General features: G+C 40.1%; 1 protein-coding gene across 1 annotated transcript in view; it reads left to right on the top strand.

Annotated features, from left to right (window-relative positions):
• Window positions 1-1,575: 1,575 nt before the first annotated feature.
• Window positions 1,576-20,558, top strand: part of mafa (MAF bZIP transcription factor a) — a 77,372-nt gene continuing 58,389 nt past the window's right edge. Inside the window, exons 1-2 of the mRNA XM_068322322.1 lie at window positions 1,576-4,325; window positions 11,920-11,984. Coding sequence (XP_068178423.1) covers window positions 3,358-4,325; window positions 11,920-11,947 — 996 coding nt within the window. The 5' untranslated portion in view covers window positions 1,576-3,357 and the 3' untranslated portion in view covers window positions 11,948-11,984. The remainder of the gene's footprint in view (window positions 4,326-11,919; window positions 11,985-20,558) is intronic.

Here is a 20,558-nt window from a genome sequence, read left to right as displayed (position 1 = left end):
CATAATTGTATTGTTGCGGTCCATAGTAATTAAAATGTCTTCATAATTTAAGTAGAAAATAAGGCCCCGTCCACACAGTGCTGGATCTTTTCGAAAACGCAAGTTTCTTGTTGCGGTTACGCCTGTCATCCACACGATAATGCAGATATCCAGGACGAAAACGCAATTTTTCAAAAAGGCCGACCAAAGTGAAGTTTTTTGAAAACGCCGGGTCTGCGTTGTTGTGTGGACGCTGTATCAGGAACTTTTTCTATCCGGGGGGCGTCTCCCTGTGACGAAAACCGCTGTGATGTCAGTGTGTGTGAACACTTCTCCGCATACACACACAGAAAGAAAGGAGTTAAAACCGGCGTATGAAAGCTCCATGTCAAAGACGCATTGATAAACATGCTTGACAGTAGGATATTTGTTCGTCTGTTTCTTTCTTTATGAATCATAAAGTTGATGTATTTATTGATTCATTCATTCATTCACGTTCCTCGCCAAAGACGCCGACGACAGTTCTGGGTCAGACCAGGATGCACTGCCTGCTGGTGGGAGAACTCAGTGGTGGAGGTCGTCTTCCAGGAGGAACGGTGTGAATTTCCACACGTCCCGATCCTCCTGTCGTTTTTGGAGTGGTTCTGCTTAGAAACGTATTGATCAATGCACTTATGTGGTTATGTGTGGACCGAGATTTTTTTCATTTGTCATGTGGACGCAAATTTTTTTCTATGCGGGGTGAAAAAATTTGCATTTTTTAAAAGATCGGGCTATGTGCAGACATGACCTAAGTGTTAAAAATTATTCTCAATGCCAAACTTGACTTCTATTTATTCATCTATCCTTGTTCCATAAATCCACAGTGGGACTAAAGTCTAACCCAATTGACAAGTTTGTGACAGGGATGATGCATTGAGATGAAAGTCACCTGGGAATGAATAAGATCTCTTCAGACTGTTGGATGAAGCTGAACTGCCTGGAGGGAACTCACATAGACATGGAAAGAACATAAGTAATCTACACAGCGCCCCACACACAAACAAACAAGCCAGCAAACCAAACAGATTACTTAGAGATTTTAAAAATAGGATTGATGCCTTGAGATTTGTTTTTCTATGTCTTTGTTGGACACATTTGTCCTCCACCTCATCATTACTTCTTTCCTTTGATAAGTTCTTACAGCAGCAAGAGCCTCTCACTGTAGATCTCTCAGCTCCACATCATCAATTATGTCAAAAAACACAAAAGCTGTTAAATTAGGTCCACCACTTTCTTCTGTCATGACTAATGAGCTCTCCCTTCATTTGTATTAGCCTCGCTCTGCTGTGGCCATACCCCAGGGAACGGGCCACTGCTGTGCCTTCCTGTGAACAGGTAAGCCCAAACAGATGACAGCACAACTGAAATGGAAACAATGGGGTTCTATTTGGGTTTGTTCAAGCCACAGATACAGTATTGAATTAATATGCAAGCCATTTTATTTTCATTAACTGGAAAAGATACTTCACATAGCAGTTAATGCATCACATAGAGAGATCTTCAGTCACTCCGGCATTGGGGACATGATTTATTTAGCCATTAAATAGCGTCCATGAAGAGGAATAAAAATCCTAAACTATTACAAAAATTAGATCACATATGAAGTGAGAGAGACTATGATTATAGGCTTTGGTCACAAGAAAAAAAATATTACTTATCAGCTTCATGTCAAGACAGACCACACAAGTCAACACTCAATAATAACTTAAATCACTCTTTTCCAAAAAAAAAAATTGCATCACTGTGAAATGAAAAGTATTTTTTCGCGTGTATGTGTGTGTGCGTGCATGTGTGCATATGTATATAAAAGCATCCAGCCAGTCCCTGTGTCCTCTTACAGTACAGAACACAGTTAATGGGAGTTATCCAGTCTTTATTGTGTTGCTGTTGTACGTGAGTCAATTAAAAGTAGGAGACCTCTGAACCGAGATAAAGTTCCACCAACACCAGTGGTTTATGTGACTGTAGAGCAACACCTGGGTAAATTGTTAGATAAAGTCACTTTTATGGCTTTGTGATGTAAAATCAGTTTGTAGGGAACACTGGGTTCATTGGTATTTAATGACAAAAGTTCTTTCACACAGAACGAACCTTCTTATTCAGAAAAAAAACAAACAACAACTATATTCTTTTCCATAATGAAATAAAGGCATTACATATACACTGCACAATTATGAATTGGAGAAGAAAAAAAAACATTTTCACCCTTTAATGTAAACATTTATTTAATTTAAAGTGTGAATGACAGTTGTCACATTCCCAGGCACGTCCAAAAGGTGGCAGTGTTGGGTTTTAGAATGTGAATGGAGGTACGATAAATCTCCTCAATCCAGTTCTGCGCTCAACGTGGTCCATACATTCCTCTTTGTGTTTTCTCGAATTCTCTGCGTTGCAAATCAGCAGAACTATTACAGATTGAAAACAAATAAATGAAATCGATGTTTTAAGGACAACGGCAACATCAAAAAATGTTGTAAAGTATCATAAATTACCAATAAGAATGAACTCTGCTGCATGCGCACCTATTTACCCATTTTGTATTCACCGAAAAGTAGACAGTTAGTATCAACTTTACATTTTGTAGACAATCCATCCATCATCTATTGATCCTTTCTTTTCTCAAATTGCTTTCCAATCCCATGTCTGTGGGGTTGAAGACGGGCACTCGTCTCTTTATTATTATTTTTAAATCCAAATAAATTCAACTGTGGTGAATTGCTTTTCCCGACAAACGTTTTCCAGGATTTAAATAATGTCCACACAGTCCCATCTGACAGTCAGCTGACGGCCTTTGACAGTTGCGAAAAGTTTTGTTTCTCCGGACGACTAATATGTTAATTAGCTTCGGAGTGTGCGACCCCATTGGCTCTTCGTCCGAGTCAATTTCCCATTTCCAGCCTGACGTCAGGGCTGCTACAATGCTCTTAAACTCATCTGCTTGTATGATCCCTCTAAAAAATCGCCCCACCAGCGAGGCTGAATCAGTACTTTGCTCTTCTCTCCCTCTCCGCTTGCGCACTGCGTTCACGAGGAAACCGTGAAGTGTTAAATGTTTGAAATACAAAACCGCCGAGTTTCATATGCTGAAAAGGGACTTCGCTACTCGTGTGCGCGGCACTGGTGTGTCTGTGCGATAGACTCTGCAAAAAGAAAAAACTACTCTTACGCGCCTGCAGGTCCGTGGCTGCGAAAAAGGACGCTGAAAAAACCTCTTTTTTTCCCTCTCCAGATTCGAGACAAACGTTTAAAAAAATCAAACTGGCTCAAATTCTTCCCAACCAACACAGTTTGACAGCTGGGCTTCATCCCGTTTGGAGGACTGTCAGCAGCAAGAGGATGGCATCAGAGCTGGCAATGAGCAACTCCGACCTGCCCACCAGTCCCTTGGCCATGGAATATGTTAATGACTTCGATCTGATGAAGTTTGAAGTGAAAAAGGAGCCGGTGGAGCCTGATCGCAACATCAGCCAGTGCAGTCGCCTTATCGCCGGGGGATCCTTGTCTTCCACCCCGATGAGCACGCCGTGTAGCTCGGTGCCCCCTTCCCCAAGCTTCTCGACACCCAGTCCGGGTTCGGGGAGCGAGCAGAAGACACACATAGAGGATTTCTACTGGATGTCCGGTTATCAACAGCAGTTGAATCCAGAGGCGCTGGGCTTCAGCCCTGAAGACGCAGTCGAGGCACTGATCAACAGCAGTCACCAGCTCCAGTCATTCGATGGTTACGCCAGGGGCCAGCAGTTTGCTGGCGCAGCCGGAGCAGGAGGCCCCATGGCCGGGGAGGAGATGGGCTCCGCCGCGGCGGTGGTGTCGGCAGTCATCGCTGCGGCAGCCGCTCAGAACGGAGGGCAGCACCACCACCACCACCACCATCACCACAGCAGCGGCCACCACCAGGCTCCCGGCGTCCAGTCCAACGGCACTTCGGGGGCGGTGCACCAACACATGCGCTTGGATGACCGGTTTTCAGACGAGCAGCTGGTCAGCATGTCAGTGCGGGAGCTCAACCGGCAGCTACGCGGGGTCAGCAAGGAAGAAGTGATCCGATTGAAACAGAAAAGGAGGACCCTTAAGAACAGGGGCTACGCGCAGTCCTGCCGGTACAAGCGGGTCCAGCAGCGGCACGTCCTGGAGGGGGAGAAGACGCAACTCATCCAGCAGGTCGATCACCTAAAGCAGGAGATCTCCAGGCTGGTCCGGGAGAGGGACGCGTACAAAGAAAAGTATGAGAAGCTCATCAGCAACGGCTTCAGAGAAAACGGATCCAGCAGCGACAACAACCCCTCATCTCCCGAATTTTTCATGTGAGTCTCGACACTATCGTGAAAAAAAAAAAAGAAAAAAAAAAAAAAGAATATCAGATGAGGTGCTCACTCACCACCACCCCCCCACCACCCCCCCGTTTACAATTTTTGTTCATTACGAAACTTTTATTTCAATTTGGCACAAATGCCTACAACGCCAACTTTTTTGTCCAACTTTTTTTTTTTTTTTTCCATTTTATAACCCCCCCCCCCACACACACACACACTCCCTCAAAGTTTGATCAAAGTCTGACTGTTTTTGCATTTCTCACCCCCCTCCCCCTCCACTTTTAATTTTGATTTATCAAATTGTCATCTACATTTTTGACATCATTCTCAGTTCATCGCGCAGTTCATCTCAAGACCCCCCCCCCCATCGGTGCGCATTAGATTTGCAGTGTTTGAGTAAAATAAGGATTTTTGAAAGTTGATCCAACTTTATGCAGAATACAAAGTGCACGCACGCAGTTAAGTCAACCTATTCATCACTGAAGTTCAGCTTCCCCTCTTCATCATTTTACATTTTATTCAGTATCCCCGTCAAACCTGCATCCATCGACGGTGCTTTTGGTGTTTTTTTGTTTTTTTTTTAACTTTTCTTGTTTTTTTTTTGTCTGCAAAACTTGGACGGTGACGAGCCTGCCGTTTTGAAGCCACCTCTATTCATTCGTGTGCTTGTTATTGTGTTAAGTAACAAAAAGACAATATCCATTACAAACTTGTCATTGTTTTTTTTTTAAGAACATGTTATTGAACTGGCCTGCATGCTGGACATGTATGGTTTCTCTTTTCTTTTCTTTTTTCTTGATGTGTTTGAAGATGTCCTTTTTTTTTTGTCGGATGACTCCAGCATGACATTCATACTTCATTTATGGCCTCCTCACTTTTTTGGGACAGCAACAAAAAAGTGACAAGACTTCTCCCACCCATCGTTGTCTGTGTACAAGTGCAACTCAGCTGTGTTGAAGTGCACCACCACCGGCTGTCATTAGGCTGCAGTGAATGCGCTATGCATTCCTGATGGGAGTTGATCGGCGGGGATCCCCGGTGCGATGGGGGGGTGGGGGGTGGGGGGTTGGAAGACCTAAAACTGTTAAGGAAATCAACATTTCATTCCTGTAAGTTCAGTTTGTTGCTTTAATTCAAGGCCTGTATTGTTATTTAATTTTTTTTTTCATTCTGCATTCGTCGACTTTTGAATATTTTAAAGCATAATTTAAGTAAAAAGTTTTATATTGCAAAGTGCAAGCGAGAACGTGCTACAAGTTGAATAATTAGTGAGGAGATAAATGTTTTTGAACATTGGTTTTAGAGAAATTGGCTCGGTTCCAATGTATAGCCTACATGGAGTAGTACAGTATTGTGCAGTGCATAAACAGCGCTTTTGCAGCATGCTTTCAACAGGAGAGCTGGATGGTTACCCCCACACATTTCTTTATTGTATTTAAACAACAACAACAACAACAACAAAAAAAATTGGAGGTGACCATTCTCACAGCCAAAGTCAGAGCAAGATAAATGAAATGTGTGTTCTATGCGAACTGACATATTATGAACTGAAATGCACTAAATAAAATCTCGCCTGCGATCATGTGGAAGTTAAAGGAAAACTTTGCATCGTCCACTTCTCAAGAAAAAAAAGGTTGAACGCCTGTTGCGACTTGATCGTAATGTTTTTATTCTTTATTGTCAGTTCATAAGAGAGTGCTGTTTTGTCTTCAACGAATTTAATATGTGCAAAGCAATAACGATTATAATCAATGATGTCTGGACATTGTTAGATCGTCAGGGATTGACACCCTACATGTAAAAAAAAATAAGGAGTAGCATTCGCCAATAAATCCTGAATATGTTAATTAATCATTAATCTTATATTTGTAAAATATATATAAATATATATATTTTGCTGTGCAAAATTATTTTACTCACTAACCATATGTGATGTTTCATGTTGGCTCCTTTTTTTCATTTCATACAATTAAATGATGTTAAGAATAAATGTATGTAATTGTCTTCAATGAGTTTCTCACTGTTTTTTATTTGTTCACAGAGTTCAGTTTTTGTGTGTGTGTTTGACACATAATGAGAGAAGAATCAAATCAAAACATGATTCAGGGAAAAAAAAAGTGTTCTATATTCTACTACTGTTTTTACTACACTTTCCTCCAGCTTTGTTGTAATAATAAAATCAGAAATATAATTTTACAGGAGGTAATTCAGAAATTTTTCCAAACGGTTAAAAAGAAAATTGGAATATGTAAAAAGCTGTTTCTCTATTTTGACGCTTGAGTACTGCACTTAAAAATGCTGAGATACAAATGCGGTGTTACATTTAACACAAGCAAAGATTAAGACACAATGTTTCCACTGAAATATTCTTCTGCTCTAACAGGCTTGCTTATTAGTCACATTTATGCTTTAAAGATGACTTTGAAGGAAAAATCATTTTGTGAGTTCTTCACAACTTCTTGCTTGAAGACTCAAACTAAAATCTTATCTGCTTCCGTTTGTGTGTCATTGTTTTAACCCCATTTCCAGTCTGAATCACCTGCACTCAAGCCCTGTGTCATGAAACATGTCCTTTATATATATATATATATATATATATATATATATATATATATATATATATATATATATATATATATATATATATATATATATATATATATATATATATATATATATATATAGTGATTAATATTACTCCTTTTCTCAGCTGTGACCGTTAATTTGTACATTTGTCATTTTATGTGTGTATGTGTGAGTGGGTGGACGAGTTTGTGCATTCATGTCTGAACTTAAATGCGTATCACTGTGTGTCTGTTGCATGGAATGATACTGCAGATGACATCGCAAACAAGAATTTCTTGTGGCCATGCATGTTCTATATTCGCATGCCCCTTTTGCGTATTTTCTTCCTTCCCTTTCTGAGCTAGTGTAGTTTTAACACTCTGTTTTTCAGACACTGTGTGCTCACTGTCATCACTCTGCCATTTTTTGGCTTTCCTCGATTTTCTCTTTACCCTATCTTTTTTGTCAGCGGGCCAAGTTGCTGGCCCGGAGCAGGCATACTTCTACAGAGGGGATGCAGTGAGGGCACAGTCACATCAGGCATGTGAGGGGGCGCCAGGAAAGGTGCCAGTGTAAGTCAGCCGCTGCTGTGGTCAGAATAGGCTCAGCGCTGCTCTACCCTATCATGCATTTCAGTTTGTGTCAAGATGTCTCTTTTGGACTTGTACACCGTGACTGAAAAGACCACTTTAATGAAACACCAGAGGAGAAGTTCTTTTTTCTAAGTTCTGGGACAAGGAATAGCTGTGTGGGCATCTTGTTTCACTGGTCCAAAAAAATTGGATGGCTGAAACAGGAAGACTGGTATGCCATAACACAATTTAAAAAAAACGTTGAAGATTTTGACTTGGATTGAGTTTGGATTTGTCGTTTTTTTTGTAATTCAGCTGCATTTGGTAGAACAAAAGGTAACTTTCATAAATGTTGATCTCAGTACTGAGTGTGTGTGTGTGTGTGTGTGTGTGTGTGTGTGCGTGCGTGCGTGCGTGCGTGTGTGTGTGTGTATACTTCTACTTTCAGATTTTCCCTTCAGGGGTTGTCACAGCGAATCAGTTGCCTCCATCTAACCCTGTCTTCTACATCCTCTTCTCTCACACCAACTACCTTCTTGTCCTCTTTCACTACATCCATAAACCTCCTCTTTGGTCTTCCTCTAGGCCTCCTGCCTGGCAGTTCAAAACTCAGCATCCTTCTACCAATATATTCACTATCTCTCCTCTGGACATGTCCAAACCATCTCAGTCTGGCCTCTCTGACTTTATCTCCAAAACCTCTAACATGTGCTGTCCCTCTGATGTACTCATTCCTGATCCTATCCTTCCTGGTCACTTTCCTTTCATTTTAGCTGAAACTCTTCTATCACACATCACACCAACACACACACACACACACACACACACACACACACACACACACACACACACACACACACACACACACACACACACACACACACACACACACACACACACACACTTGTTAAATTTACAAAGAAAAAACACATCTTCTACACCATCTGCCAACAATGATCTGCTACACAGCTCGTAAAAAAGCCTGTTTTAACCCAACACTTGCGTCCCACTCTGTTGTGTATGATTTCCTCTGAGGTGCTTGCTGCTGCTGTGGTGGCTGATTTGCCCAGAGTGAGGCAAGAGACTGAGACAATAGTCGAGCTTGGGCTGAATTAAATGATTTTGCTGATGATTAATAGTGGTGTGGGCCGCTGGCTCCTGCGATGTAGAGATGATAAATCGCAAGTGTAGCTCTGTGCAGCTGTGCCAGTGTTGGGTCTTACCATGCACACACCACACAATTTACAGCCAAGCCGCTCTCCTTCTTCCTCAGTTTATCTAATTACATCTATTTAATGCAAGCAGTAGTTATATTTTCATGCTTCATATTAACCACAACAATGCACCGACTAACTACAGGGAGGATAATTGTCTACTTTCCACTTTATAGAATTTTTTTAACTCACCATTTCAAAGAGAAAACTTGTTTTCTTCTTTGCTTTATTTTGGAACATGGCTTTTCTTCTTTAAAAACTGCATTTATTTGGTGGGTTTTTTGATGTGTTTAGAGTTGTATTTAAAAAGTAAAACTTTTGGTTTCAGTTTAAGGTGGCCGTTTTTGACTTGTGTTTTGTATCCTTATTGGGATAGTTAAACCACTAATGTCCATGCACAAGCAAAGAAAACAAACCCACCATCCTACATGCCCAAACAAAATTACACAGGAAAATGATGATTCTACATGAATTTTCCCCATTTTTTTTAGTTCACTTCATGATGTTCCTTATTTCCTCTATATTCTGGCATGTGAGATAAATGACGTTTCCATACGGCAAAAACTGTTTGCTGTTACGTCTGTGACACTAGTGTGCAATGCATGTGTAAGTAGCAAATCTATTGATTTTTCAATGATGCACTCATATGGAATGTTGATGCTATGCAATTTGGCAGCATGACATGCATTGTGATGTTCACTCAAGAAGGAGTACGCTAGTTGACAGACCCAAAAAATTTTGACTTGGTGTGGGTTCTGAATCCTTCCAGACTTTGCCACAGGAAGAGCCAATGAGGATCTGTTGTGTGACTGTGTGTGATTCTGCATTTTTTACCTCCCACCAGCCTGTGTGAGACGTTGACATGTGTAGATGAAATCTGTGCTCAAGTGAGAGTGTCAGCGTTTGTCCATGCATGCGTGCTTGTGAGTCTCTCCCGTCAACTTTTGGAGAAGAGGATAAACAGAGGTCAAAAGTTACAGCACACAAGGCTGCTCTCAAAGTCATTAGAGTAATCCCTGCCCTGGGGAGATTATGCTCATTTCCTCTGCCCAGAACCTCTTGAATAGATGTACATGCATATCCAACAGCACACAGTGGATCCAGGACTACTCTCTGATATTTATATTGACCTATGACCTGCATTCATCCTTATCCTAGAGGCTGACACAGTACACTCTTTTTGGGAATGTATTCTAAATCATTCTTTTAAAGGAAAATGTTTCTGGAGTTTTTTAGTGTGTGTAAAAAAAGAAGTAAGGTGATAAAAAGATGAACGTAAGCTGGGTCAAATGCACAAAAAGGTGCTTGTGTACTAGCATGCTGTATGAAGCCCAGCATATAATTATCATGAATAAAAGTTAAACCATTAAATTAGCTTAATAATTCACAGCATTGTTAATATTATCCACTTATGTTTGAATTAAAAATCAAAAGATTTTTTTTAAACTTTTTTTTACTTTTATTGATTTGTGACAAATGCCATGCACTGTGCATAACCGTATTCCTGAAAAAGATGTGATGTCACTGCAGGCCTTTGAAAACCTTACTTAATTATCATAATATGCATTTACTATAGTAAGATAAAGTAAGATACGTTTTCTCAGTTACAACCCATTAAAATAATTGAGTTTAGTTCTGTAAAAGATGCATAGAAGATATGATGGAGGTCCAATAACAGTACTCATAATAGTAATAATAGCAGATTTATATGTGCACGTGTGAGTATATATAGACAGACACAGAGATACAGTATACATACACACATACACCTTGAGGAAGAAAGTCACACCATGCTTCAAACGGACATGAAGCGGATATGTGTGGTGTCATCACAGAGGTGTCCTTGAAAGACTGGTTGCAGGTTATGTTGGTATTGAGGTGGTTGGGGCTTGTCGGGGTAATATTATATGTCTGTAAATGGACCCAAATCAAAAGCCTGTAACTTCAATACATGCAATGCCATCTCTCAGCAGCCCCAGTGCACAAAAAGTGACAGAGTTAAAAAAGTAAGTGTGATTGTAATCTTTCAAAATGGAATACAGATTTCAAATGTGTATGTGACCTGTAATAGTTTTCAGTCCATTAATGTATTATGTTGTTGCCACTATTAATTAACACCTGCTTTTAATAAGTTGTAGAGCAGAAGTAGAGCAATGTGTTTGGCAACAGTTTTTTTTTATTTTTATTCTGAGAAACTTTTAGAATTTATTTTAGAATTATACAACCAGTAAAGAAGCACAGTATACTCAAAAAGTAAAGTATAGCTTACAATAATGAGAAACACTCATACATTTACCACAGGTACCAATACCAATCTGCTGCAATTTTGATCTAGTTCTTTAGCATTTATCAATGCAAAGGTCAATTTGTGTCTCTTCAGCAAAAGTAGCTGCCTTTTCTTCACTACCGTCATAGATTTTAAATTGTTTTTGAAATGAAATCTGTCATCTGTCACTTAAAAGTAAGTTGACACTATGATTGGGTTTTATAACATTCTGTTGAGCTGTCATCATGTTGTTTGGCATGTTTTATAATTTCTATAATATCTGTATGTGGCCTTTACTTGAAAACCCATTGACTTAAAGTGTCCTTCAGTGGAATTAATTGACAAAGTGTTTCCACAACTGTAATTTTCCCAAACATTCCTGTGCAATGATACTCCCTTGAATCATTGCAGAGTGAGCTAAAAGCTAAGTTAATGTCACTACTTTAGTAACATTAATTAGGGAATTTGAACAAGAAATGCATTTCTATCAGCCTGGAGACATACCGTATGTCTACTTGTGATCTGCCCACCACAATTCTATTTGTCTGCAAAAATCATCCCCTTCCGTTTGGAGCAATCAAGTATATAATTAAGTGAAATGAGCATAAGTACAGTATAGGCCCAGGCCTTTTCTATCTAAAATATTGTCTTTACTCCTTTACAGTTCTGTATGTGTAGATGTTTTACCTTTGTCTCCTTTGGTAACAGATTTTTGATGCATGGGTTCTACCTTTAGAATCTATTTGCATGCAAATTTTTTACATTTCCCTCTGCATCGAACGTTTGTGTGTGTGTGTGTGTGTGTGTGTGTGTGTGTGTGTGTGTGTGTGTGTGTGTGTGTGTGTGTGTGTGTCTTTGACTCTATGTGACACACTTGTGTGATGACACAAGAGTTAGCAGCATGTGTATTTGCCCTGATTTTGATTTACATGTTCTTTCATTTCTTTTCATCTTATCTTCTCCTTTAGGTCATCGAGAAAATTCCTTCATCTGTGATTTCAAGCCCCATTCCTCTTCGTTCTGGGATCTAGAGGTAACAACCTTTATTTTTCTGTCATGTCTTTTTTATTTTCCTTTGCCTCGTTATTTCACAAGAAAGAAATTCAATTTGCAAAACAGATCTGTAAAGAAAGCAGTCCTGATCACTGCTGTAAAAATATTGTCAAACATAATTAATGTTGTTTATTTTGGTTCTACTTTCCTATTGTATGCCCACACAATGAAATTCATATTAATTATTCATTAATTTTAAACTCTAGTAGGCCTATTAAATAGAAAGTAGATACAATCACCACATGTATTATTGACTGTCTTATAACAAATTGCAGGTGGCTATAAGGCTTCCATGATGAAGACATAATGCAGCATAGATTGTCAATTCCTATTCATATGTTAAAGTACACATGACTTGTTTATACTGACAATATCTTTCCTCATCACATCTCTATTTTTACAGTGCCATAACTTTGCAAAGTACTGTACACTTTTTCACACCTTATTCAAATAAATGATGATGAAGAAAAAAAACAAAAAAAACAACACAGTTATGGTGTTTTAGTCTTCCTGGATTAACAGATTAACCTGCAGATTATAGCCACTCATTGAAATGTAAATTACATGTTAAGATTTTGTGGGAAAAAGGACGAGAGAGAAAGGGTCCCGGACAGCCAAGGCGACGCAGAGTGAAGAATGAGCTTCTAGTCCTGAAATCAATTCACTGAGACGGATAAGAACCTGGGTGATTGTATACTACAAACCCAATTGTTCGTGTAATGGTTTCACTCATTGTTCCATCGCAACCACCCATGATGTGCTATGTCATGACACACAAAGTTTCGGCTCGCATTCATGACTTTTCACCTCAGGAAAGCCAAATGTATAGATGTGTGTGTGTGTGTGTGTGTGTGTGTGTGTGTGTGTGTGTGTGTGTGTGTGTGTGTGTGTGTGTGTGCGCGTGGGTTTTGTATGTTCATATATTTGTATGCAGTATTATTTACTTTATTGTGTCTAAGTGGGTCGTGGGATCAGACACTGGCCTTTCTCCAGTTCCACTTCACTTCATGCAGGGAAGTAGGACAAAAGCCATCAAGGAAGACAAGGACAAATCATCTTTAGATGAAGTGCTTTAAGTGCACTGATTCTCCTCCCACGTCATCACCGTGAATTAGGTGCCCTCTGCTCACTGCTGAGAGGTGTGGAATATAAACAACACAGACGGAATGCATGTTAGATGAATGAAAGTGGAATACCATGAGGGGTGTCAATCTTTGTCAGTGTCGTAAATCTCAGTTCCCTCACCATGCCGCTGCATGGACATACTGCCAGCCGACCTCGGAGGGTCTTGCATGCAGTGCAGTCTGTTCCATCCTTTTCTTACCAGTTTCAGTGGTGCTACTAATTAGAGGCAGTCATGTCTTTGTTTTATGCAAATCCATGCATATTAAGGGGGGCAGCGAGGGACGGGTGATGAGCAGTCTGGCCACGTAGCTCCAGGAGGACAGGCAGACTGATGGAGAAGGAGATCCAGGTCTCTGTGTCCTTGCCTGGGGAAAGGCTGTCCTGACTCTGGTCATGACTGCCTAGACACCACCAGGACGCCGTGTCACTGTGAACCTCACCCAACTCGTGTAAGAGAGAACGATTTTCAGGCCCCAAAGTATAAAGTACATACTGATCATGTTGAGTTGGAAATGTGATAAAGCGAGGCTGACAGGATGAGATTGCAAGTATGTCTTACCTGCGATTGGTGTGTGAGCGTGTGTGTGTGTGTGTGTGTGTGTGTGTGTGTGTGTGTGTGTGTGTGTGTGTGTGTGTGTGTGTGTGTGTGTGTGTGTATTTTATGAAGGCAGACATATCTCTGGGGTTTTCCATGTAAAGAGATGCTTGAGTTCAGAGCCCAGCAGGGAGTTGAAGGACTGAGAATATGCTGACAAAGATAAAACACCAGGTGTGTACTGTACTGTAAGTGTGTGAAAAAGAGAACTGAGTGCAAATATAGATTACAGATTACAGAAACAGGCTTGTGTATGTTTGTGTGTGTTTGAGAGATCACATAAGCATATTTTAACAGGTAGGCAAAGCCACCAACCATGTGCCTGCCGTATGCCAGGGTGGTGTGGGTGTAACCTGCTGAAATGCAGCATTTCGTCACAATAGCCAAGCTCCCATTTTCACCAGTGCTTCTCTTTTGTCAGTTTATTTGTGTAGTAACTAGAATTTTTCATCTTCTGAATAGTTTTATTTCCTCATCCTCTCTCTCTAAAGCCTATTCGGAGCTGCATGGTAACCGTAACAGTTGGTCAGAGGCTCTCCTATAACAGAGAGCTCTATTTCTGGGTGCTAAGATGTTGGTCTCAGTCATCTAGGGCAGATGAAATCGATCCAGATTGACCTGTCGTTTGGAAGAGAAAATTAATGAGCTAGAGGAGGGTTGCAAAGGCCATAGAGAGAACGGGGCAGCTCAGAAGTACAAAAACAACCTCCTGCTCCATATGGGTCAAAAGTCGAAGGATGATTTATTCAAAACTTGGTGCTATCCCTCCGCCTTCTCCTCCCTTCCACCTGCCTCTCGGAAAGGAGTGAGAAACTGGAGACTGCTCAGGAGGAGCTGACTATATTTAGTCTGGGTGACCGAAGACACGGTGGCGTAACGTTAAAATTAAAAATACAGATATCCATGTACAGTGAGATGGTCACAGTTTGCGTCACCTCAGGGCACCAGGCACAACATTTGGAGCTCGATCCAACTCAGATTATGGAAAGAACATGAAGCAGCTGCTGGTTTTCCACTGGGTTTTAAGTTATTCGGCATTCTTCCTGGTATGAAGGATCAGATTCAAATGTGGAAGAATGAACGTGAGCTTGACTGTGAACTAGTACTAGATTTAGTCCAGTGTGTTTGAGTAGAACTCCACTTTACTAATTATTTTCCTGTGTTAGAGCTCTCAGCACGGCTCCGCTCTCTCACTCTGAGGAGAGAGGCTCAGCAGTAAACGCTTAGTCAGCCGTACTAGAGTGTGAGATACTGCCGGGTCTCTTTTGGACTGCTGGTGGGTTGCAGCAGGATGGGACCGAGCCATCGCAAGGGCAAAGACTTGGTGAAGAGGTCAGATCTATGACCGCCCATCACTGACAGGAAAAAAGTAAAACATACCAGTGTTGGGGACACAGCTCTGCATCAGTCGTCAACAGCATTTAACAATCATTGTTAGAGCTGATGTTTTTTTCCCCCTGTGCTGGAGGCGGCTTGTAGAGTGATAAAGAATCCAGGGGTTGTGAATAACCTCAAGTAAAAGTCATTTAGCAAAGCTGCAGATTTAAATGCATAAAAGTAATATTTTATGTCTTTACTGCCTTGATCTCAATACCAATTCCTTCCTATTTGTGTCCTCCTCCTGTGTTTGTACTCCAAAGTCAACCTTTCCTACTATATTTACCCCTCCTTATGGACTGACAAACAGTTCCTCCCCCCTGTTTTGCCCCCTATCCTCCAAATGACTCTCCTCCTTCCAAAAAAAAAAAAACCCAGCTCCTTCCTTCTTACTTCTATTCCTAATGCCACTCCCCCCTATGCTGCACCTGCTACCCTCCCATCTTCTGCTCCCTCTCCAAACGTCACTTCTCCCCTCCCTTTCAGTCCTCCACTCTTATTCTCCCCCTCGTTAGCTTGATGAATGACTTCACTGCAGGGAAAGTGCTGATTTTCATCCCTCTGTCTGATTTCTGCTGGCTGTTATTAATTTCAAACACTCAGAGAAAAGCGAGTGAGTCAATAAATAAGGAAATGAACGCACTTCATCCTGCCATACAGCGGCTCTCGGAGTCATTCACCCAGGATGTGAGTCCTCTGTAAGGGCGAGGGAAGCATTTGCACTGATAGTTTAGCTCTGCTCTTGAATCACTTTTCTCTTCTTTTTTTAAATAAGAATGAAAGTTGTTCATCACCATTACATCATATAAATGTTTCTGGGATGTTGTCAATGTCCTGCTTCATTCACACAAACAAAGCGAGAGAGAGACATGATGGCACAAAGAAAAACAGCTCCGAGGAGACCCGCAGTGTCCCTTCTCATCTTTCATATTTCACACCAGTGCACCGTTTAAGAAATGTATACAGAGTGACAATTGGAAGAGCGATGGAGAAGATGCATGGTGAATGAGGGGCTATAAGAAGCAGCAACCTAACAGAGTTATTGCTGCACATTAAATGCTTGCTGTCCATGCAGGATGGCTGGGGCTCTAAGTGCATATAACTTACATTCCAGGCTTAATGCATTGTGCTTGCCTATTAACATCAAACACAAGTAGGCCTCTGAAACAACACTATTCTTTCATGTTCTTGCTGTCAGATGAGAGTCCTTGCACCAGAAAGTTGTTAATTACTTTATTATTAATTCAACTGAGTCAGGATGGTGATGTATAAAATAGGATTGCATCAGTGGTTGCACAGTGATAGATATAATTATGGGTTTTTAGAACAAATTTAAATTCTAATCATGTTATAGTATTTATACATATCTGAGAGACGGGCACACCTCAGTTGCGTGGAATGTGTTTTCTGGGAGATTTTTTCCCCTCGGCTATGTGACAATTTATACAATATTTAGTGTCCCACTAATAAACATACACATTTAATTAAGACCAAAAACTTTTATTTTGATAGTATATTCCTGACAGTATTTTATTGAACTCAACCTTGTAGGCTACTTTTCAAAACAAAGACGTATATATTTCTGTAAAACAATTAGAAATAAAATATTTGCCTATAATGAACAAAAGAAAAGAGAAGGGTTTTAGTGCAAAAGTAATAACCTCCTTTTTGACCTTTATATTTTAAAATGCAGTTGATTACAAGAGTATCTTCACAGTGAGAAAATATGTTGTTTGGTGTACTTTTCTAGTCCTTGTGAAATACCTTGTGTCCAGTTACAATGAAAAATTAAACACTGATACAGCATGTGAACCACTGTAAATGTCCCATTGAGTTTCTGTCATTCCTCATTGCACCTAAAAATAAATAAATTATTTTGACAGCTGAATGTCAGAGGAGGCAGAGGAGGGAAGAGGATAGGAGAGGATAGGAGAGGATAGGAGAGGAGAGGGAAACTGTATTATTCGTCGCTGCAGAGGTAGTGGAGCCTGCATGTCTGCTTCATGGCTCTCTGAGCGCAGACATAACTATTGTGTTTACAAGGCTGGGTTGTTCTTACTGTTAAATTATTTGGGAAGCGGGGGTGGGGGGTGTTAATGGAGGGAGCAGAGAGGCAAGTGGTGGGGGAAGTAAATATTTGTCCCTCTCTGTCATAGTTCTGGCTAACCAGGCTGAGGAATGCTCTTTGCTCATGTTATAATGACAGAGTTTGGGTCATGCCACCCTTGGACTTGCTTGACCCCAGATCCTGACAGGGGAGAGATTCCTCTATGTTTAATGTCACGACTTGTCCTGATGAAGCTTTTTCACTTTGAAAACTGAATTTTTTTCACTCAAGGTGATATTTATGTATTTTTATCTGAGAATATATTTGTTATTACTAGGCAAGTCTTTGATTCATTATTATTATTTTTTTTATGCTCCCCGTGACCTGCCGTGGCAGATGAATCAGTTGAAAATGAATGAACAAATGAATGTCAACAAGATATTTTATTTTTATATTTACACCATCAGTGATATAAAACATCAAAGAGAGAATTTAAAAGCTATTGGTTCCACTCCGACTATTCAGCTCAGTTGAAGTACAAATTTCTTACATCAGGAGACATTTTTTCCTATTCATCACTTCAGATATTAAAGAGCAGAATTGTGCATTGTTTGATCCAAGAGTTTTTAATAAAAAAAAAAGGCAGATGTTTGTTGGTCATTAGGTTTGTTTTTTTTCATCTATCGCATTTGTCATCTTGCCAAACCCCTCACACTTTTATTATTGACTGAGATTAATGACTTCTAGCAAAGCAATTGTATTTGATGCATTGGTACACGCACATTTATCTCAGTTAGGATTATGCATTTCAAGCACAATATTATATATAGTGATAGAGTCTAAAATAAGGATATTTCAATCAATCAATCAATCAATCAATCAATCAATCAATCAATCAATCAATCAATCAATCTTTATTTAAATATTGTTTAATCACATCATTAGACATTTCAAAATGCTTTAACAGACAGAGAAACCCAACAGAACAAGCATAAGTGACATTTGGGGCAGACAACCTCGTTTTAATGTGATTGAAGAAAAGAAACAAGCCTCATCAGGAACTCTTGAACAGCAGGTGATGGTGGATGGGCAATTTTTGCCTCACAAAATGAGAGTAAGATGTGATGTCTGCATGACAGAAACTGTTCTCTCAATTTCAGCTGGAATAATTAATTATTTCATTTCAGAGTTTTAAGACTAACTGTTTAATTATTGCAGCTCTTTAGCAGGTTTGATTATAGGATTTTTTTCGCTCAGATTAGGAAAGAAAATTTTAAAGTACCTTCAAAAGAAAATATTGAATTTAATTCTTTCAACAGAAGCTTGAAATGAGTTACTGCCTTTTACTTAGAAGTAGTGTCACTTTTCTAGCCCAAGGCCTGTTTTTCTCTTACTAAGTGCATTGTTTTTGCTGCACTGGGGGCCAAAATCACACCTTCATACGCTCTTTCTCTGTTGCTCTCTCTCTTTCTTTCTCTCTCTCTTTCTCTCTCCCTCCCTCTTTCTCGCACACTCTCTCCATAAATCAATCAATTAATCAATCAATACATTTTTTTCATCCATTTCCTTGTGGATGAGGTGATCACAATCATTGCATGTCCGTCATGTAGGTCAGGCGAGCGGTGGGGTACGCCTGAATGACAAGTCAGGTGTTCCCCACACAAAAAAAAAAACAACCACTCCTGCTTACATTTACACCTACTGACCAGTTCAGCTAAGATGCATGGTTTTGGGTAGAAAGAAGCTGGAGAACCCCCCCCCCACACACACACACACACACACATATATATATATATATATATATATATATATATATATATATATATATATATATATATATATATATATATATATATATATATATATATATATATATATATATATATGGTATATATGGTATATATATATATATATATATATATATATATATATATATATATATATATATATATATATATATATATATATATATATATATATATACTGAATAATTTTTGTGTTTTTCAGTTTACGATAAAGTGTTGTTCACTGTGTGAAGGGTGACACGGACGGAGCAGTAAAATCTATCGGTCAACTCACTGTTGTCTATTCATCGACTTCAAATGATTCACATTCCCTGGGAAAAAATGTTGTGGCATTCACAAACACACAAAAAAAAATCAAGAGACACCCACAAGAAGGGATTCCTCACTTTTTTCTCTTTTTTCACATTTGCACAGCATCCACACACCCCCACACCCCCACCCCCCCATACCGGATGCAGACAACATCCTCTCTGCTTCTTTCCAGTGCTCTTAGGTTTTTCATCCTCTCTGTGACACGGCCATTAAAGCAGAGCAATGAGTTCAAGGCTGATAGTCTCTGGTTGCGAGGAGCGGAGAGCCGTGTAGGATGACATTATCGGAAATTGCTGCATGTAGATAAAAAAAAGACACAAACAGAAAGAGAATACTATGGTTCATTTATCTCAGTATAAACTTCTGTCTGCTTGAATAACACTAATGACCCCCAAACCATAATAAGACACCTGCATATATGTGGACCAAAGCCATGACTGAAGGGCTGGTTCTGATATTCTGCAGATTGAAACTTTATGTAGAAAACATTGAACTGCCATTCGTCTTCAGATGCATCCTTTAACCAATAGGTCAGGATCTCAAATAAATGCAATCTTGCTGTTATAACCAGTATTGCTCAACTACCAATGGAAATAGAGAGTGAGATGAGAGTGATGGAGAGGGACAAAGCGTTCCCTCCTTTCCCAGCAGCTGAAGTGGAATAGTTGTGTTGATGGGCTGTGACAGCTGAGGGAAAGAGGGAACAAGAGGGAATATCAATCCAAAATCACGAAGAAACTGGGGGGGGGGGGAGTAATTGAGGATGAACAGCCTGTCTATTTCTATTGTCTATCTTGGGGCTGCATCCAGAATCTCATGTGTCTCCTTGACAACGTAGACTTATGCTCTGGGTAAGAAATATTTATTGAGGCAATTATTCTATTAACTCTCTGGTCACTACAATATCATGATGATTGAGCCGGTAATATTAATTCAGTTCTGCCCAGCCAGATCCCTTGGTCAAAATTAGACACTCGTCAAACACGTACGCGTTAGCACAATTACATGCGGGTGGGATGAACGGATCCACGCTCATTTTCGTCCCCCGTCTCTTGATAGTATCCCTAATAGACCTCTCTCCCAGTGGCATACTGCTGTTGCAACATTCACCTACTATTGCTTTAATGAGATGTCTGTGCTGTTCTGTGTGTGTCAGTATGAGTGTGTCTGTGTGCGCCTGAGAAAGAAAGATGTTAGCAATCCTGTGGCCCCGTTTATCTCCACCCTTGTGTTGGAGTAGAGGGAGGTCAGAGGCAGGGCTGCTTGTATCCATCTCCATTCCCACGGCTGCTG

This window comes from Antennarius striatus, chromosome 1 (genome assembly GCF_040054535.1).
Source record: "Antennarius striatus isolate MH-2024 chromosome 1, ASM4005453v1, whole genome shotgun sequence".
NCBI lineage: Eukaryota > Metazoa > Chordata > Actinopteri > Lophiiformes > Antennariidae > Antennarius > Antennarius striatus.
This window is presented reverse-complemented; position numbering and strand designations above follow the sequence as displayed.